This window comes from Hypomesus nipponensis, chromosome 27 (genome assembly GCF_054491055.1).
Source record: "Hypomesus nipponensis isolate SF chromosome 27, ASM5449105v1, whole genome shotgun sequence".
In the NCBI taxonomy this organism is placed as follows: domain Eukaryota; kingdom Metazoa; phylum Chordata; class Actinopteri; order Osmeriformes; family Osmeridae; genus Hypomesus; species Hypomesus nipponensis.
In genome coordinates, this window is record NC_140387.1 from 8667309 (window position 1) to 8671516 (window position 4208).

At 32.8% G+C, this 4208-nt stretch overlaps 1 protein-coding gene across 1 annotated transcript; it reads left to right on the top strand.

Moving 5' to 3' along the window:
• Positions 1–820: 820 nt before the first annotated feature.
• LOC146220746 (uncharacterized) lies at positions 821–3046 on the top strand. Its single transcript, XM_084694222.1, has 6 exons — positions 821–950; positions 1061–1129; positions 1625–1719; positions 1823–1949; positions 2048–2168; positions 2505–3046. Exons 1-6 carry the CDS (start codon positions 879–881, stop codon positions 2597–2599), a joined length of 579 nt encoding a protein of 192 aa, XP_084550348.1. The 5' UTR covers positions 821–878; the 3' UTR covers positions 2600–3046.
• The last annotated feature ends 1162 nt before the right edge of the window (positions 3047–4208 follow it).

Below are 4208 nucleotides of genomic sequence, written 5' to 3' on the forward strand. Positions count from 1 at the left end.
ACAGCAGCAATGACCTCACAAGTCAACGATCCTGGCCTGCAACAGAGGTAATTGTTTGCTGATCACTAAAATAAAATCTACGCTCTACATGCAATAAAGACATTTGTTTAGGCAACATTAAATAACTTAAAGCATCAGTGAGACAGCTGTATTCACTCAATCACCCAGTTTGAGTCCTTTAATAACGTAACTATAAACATATAGTTACGTTATTAACATTAATATAACAAATTAATACATTTTAAAAAGGTGGAAATATTAATGAATACCAAATGAGGTGGGCTTGTTCAATGGCAGGTTTTTGTGCAAGGACTGTGCAGCTAAAGTTTACAAAACTTACATTATTAATGAGTTTGTAAATGATTTATGAAGTGATAACATATTTTTGTTCATATGCTTGTAGGTTGATGCCCTTTCGACACGCAAACCAACTGAAGTTGTTGTGGCTGTTGTGAGATATGCTAAACAAAAGCTTGATTTCACCCTGCGGCACAGAGAATTTCTCAGTTTAAGGCCTTATGAACTGCTCATAGGCGAGGCAAGTATATTATTCAAACTGTAGCTGTCCCACATTGTTTATGTCAAATACATTTATCTGTTTACAAAGTTTAACTAGTTTTGCATAAAATGATATCAAACAAGAATGTCACGCTAGAAGGTCTGGGGTGTGACTTCAGCAAAAGTTTGAGCAAAGGTTTTGCAATATTGATCCATTCTCAGACATTTTGACAGTAGCAAGATTTAAAATATCTTAGCATTAGCCCCTCATTTACAGATTATGTCATGTTTAATTTCCCCTACAATTCCTTCAAAAGGTGATTGGGTGCTACATTCAAACAATCCTCAATTCAAACGAGTCTGCTGGCCGACTATACAACATGAGTCACTATGTAATGGGACTAATTTTACATGGGACAAGAGAGGAGATGGCCAGGCAAGGGTTGAAAAATGTAAGTAAAAGTTTAATTGTGTATTATTCCTTTTTATCTTTGTTTTTGCTTCTGTACAGAAACTATAAAGTACTTCCAGTCCCAATTTTATGACAATTTCATTTTGTTAGTTCACATTTGATGACTATGATGGCGCCATTGGATTTGTTAATATACAAAATATGCACTGGAAGTTTGTGGTGAGTACAGTAACGTATGTAGTGCTATGTGCCTTTACAGTATGATCTGTATGGCTTGTGGTTTGTGAATTTAAAGGGTTGTCTGCCTTCATTAAGTAGTATGCCATTAACCTTATCAAGTCAATACATATATGTATGTTAATGTTTTCATGAAAGGTGATATACTTTAAACATTTTAGTAAGTAATAAATCATAGAAAGTACGAGATTTAAGATTGACATGTTTCTTATTTAGCCAAACTTTGTCAATGCTGTAGCATGCTATTAGTACTTCAGGAGTGGTATTAAGATTGTTCTTTTAGTTTTAAATATCTTCATCCCTATCTTCATGAAATCATTTCCAAGTATTGTCCAAACAAGGCACTGTGATCATCCAACAGTATTTCATTTGTGGCCCCTAACTAGCTGATTATGTTATAATTTCTTCTGTTGTTGCAAACAGACATAGGCTTCTTGAAAATTGCAAGGTTTAATGATATGTTACTTTTTCAAACAGTATCTTCATGCCCTCTCAAGCCGCATTTTTGTGGTTGATCCTCTGCAAGGGACAAATGAAGTTGAGGACTCCAGAAAGGCTGGCCACAGATTTGGGTAATATCAAATAGATTAATGGAAATAGGTAATACACACATTTGCTAAAGCCAAAGAGTAGACGCAAAGGTTAACCAAAATAGATTTTCCTTTCATCCTGTAGACAGTATTTCAAGATGCGCCGAAACAGACTTGGAAAGGAGGACTGGGTTAACATCAATTGGAAACCTGGCAAGATAACCCACACCTTTCAGAAAGACCCTACCAGTTGTGGGGTCTTTGTCATGCAGGTGATTCTGTAAAACATGCTGTCTTTATGATAGATCTATCACTTTGTTTAAGTATGTCAAATATACAAAACGTAGGTGTTGTTTTGCCATCCGTACAGATGGCAAGGATGACCGTGATGGAGTTTCCAAAGATGCCACAGTCGTTTCAGATTGACTCATCCAAACAGTCTCTTAAAAAACAAAGAAGACTCATGGCAGAAGAAATTCTCAGAGCATCAGGTATCTTTAAGAATATTTAATATGTTAAACACTTCCTACAAATTTAACAGTAATATACTTTATATACCTTTATCATTGTTATTCATTATCAGTTTCAAAGGATGACTTCTGTTCCTTCTGTGGAAATAAGGACCTGTCAAAACCTGCTGTAGATGATGTTTGGTTGAGACTCAATGTTTAATTGATTTAAAACATTCATAAATAATCTAAATACTGGATAATCTGGTGATAATCTGGAGTAAAATTTGCAAAATAACATTAAACTTATCAAATAATGTTGTAATTGTCATGTAATTAATGTTATATAATAACATTATACATCACCGTTTTTTGTAGATTCAGTGTGGAACATGCACAAGATGGTTTCACATGAAGTGCCTTGGAATGACAGCAGCACAAATACCAAACAAAAATACCCCTTGGGATTGTGAGTTTTGTAACAGACCTTGCTAAAGAGGCTGTAGGTGAGTTTGGGGTTCAAGTCTGGATAACTAAATGATCCAAAATGTCAACTACTGCAACGATGGTAAATGTACACAAACTGCATATAGGGACAATTTAACGCACCCAGAAAAAGTAAACAAAAGTTAGAAAATGTGTATTTAATTTGATTTTCCATTATTTGCATTATTAATACAGATCTGAAATTATTTTCTACGTGAAAATTAACATTGTGGATGTGTTCAATATGAATGAATGTGTGATATTGATATTTAAGTTTGTTCCGCCACTTATTTTTGTTTTAGTTTGCTTAACATTTTAAGTAACATTTTTACTTACAAAATGTTCAGTCTCAAATCACATTTTAAGGCACCAACATCCACAGTTTTTTTGTAGTACAACTACATTCTCTAGAGTTTTCTGTCAGACATTCTCTATGTAATTATGACATATTTCTTGGATTAAAAAATACCCCAAATTACGCATGTCTATTTTTGAAAGGTAATTGTTATAGTTCAATCATTAGGTGAGCTGTTATAGTGAGGTAAGTATGAAAACACTTCTCTTTGTAATTATTAAAGTATTAAACGTTTTTGGCAATAGATATTCCCCAAAATTAGGTATATGCTTATTTTTTTAAAGTAAGTGCTGTAGTACAACCATCAGAAGACTATTTATGTGTGAGGAAAGTTTAAAGACACAACTGTGTTTAATGATTAAGCTATTAAACGTTTTTGGCAAAAAATATTCCCCCAAAATAGGATTATGCCTATTTTTGAAAAGTAAGTGCTGTAGTACAACCAACATAAGACTATTTGTGTGTGAAGAAAGTTTAAAGACACAACTGTGTTTAATTATAAAACTATTAAACGTTTTTGGCAAAAAATATTCCCCAAAAATAGGATTATGCTTATTTTTGAAAAGTAAGTGCTTTAGTAAAACCAACATAAGACTATTGATGTGTGAGGAAAGTTCAAAGACACAACTGTATTTAATGAATAAACTATTAAACGTTTTGGGCAAAAAATATTCCCCAAAAATAGGATTATGCCTATTTTTGAAAAGTAAGTTCTGAAGTACAACCAACATAAGACTATTGATGTGTGAGGAAAGTTCAAAGACACAACTGTATTTAATGAATAAACTATTAAACGTTTTGGGCAAAAAATATTCTCCAAAAATAGGATTATGCCTATTTTTGAAAAGTAAGTGCTGTAGTACCACCAATAGAAGACTATTTATGTGTGAGGAAAGTTTAAAGACACAACTGTGTTTAATGATTAAGCTATTAAACGTTTTTGGCAAAAAATATTCCCCCAAAATAGGATTATGCCTATTTTTGAAAAGTAAGTGCTGTAGTACAACCAACATAAGACTATTTGTGTGTGAAGAAAGTTTAAAGACACAACTGTGTTTAATTATAAAACTATTAAACGTTTTTGGCAAAAAATATTCCCCAAAAATAGGATTATGCTTATTTTTGAAAAGTAAGTGCTGTAGTAAAACCAACATAAGACTATTGATGTGTGAGGAAAGTTCAAAGACAAAACTGTATTTAATGAATAAACTATTAAACGTTTTGGGCAAAAAATATTCCCC

Coding starts and splice junctions, on each gene's coding strand:
- LOC146220746 (XM_084694222.1), top strand. CDS start 879: ATGAGTCACTATGTAATGGGACTAATTTTACATGGGACAAGAGAGGAG. Junction 1,130..1,624: donor ATATGCACTGGAAGTTTGTG/GTGAGTACAGTA, acceptor TTTTTCAAACAG/TATCTTCATGCCCTCTCAAG. Junction 1,950..2,047: donor GTGGGGTCTTTGTCATGCAG/GTGATTCTGTAA, acceptor CCATCCGTACAG/ATGGCAAGGATGACCGTGAT.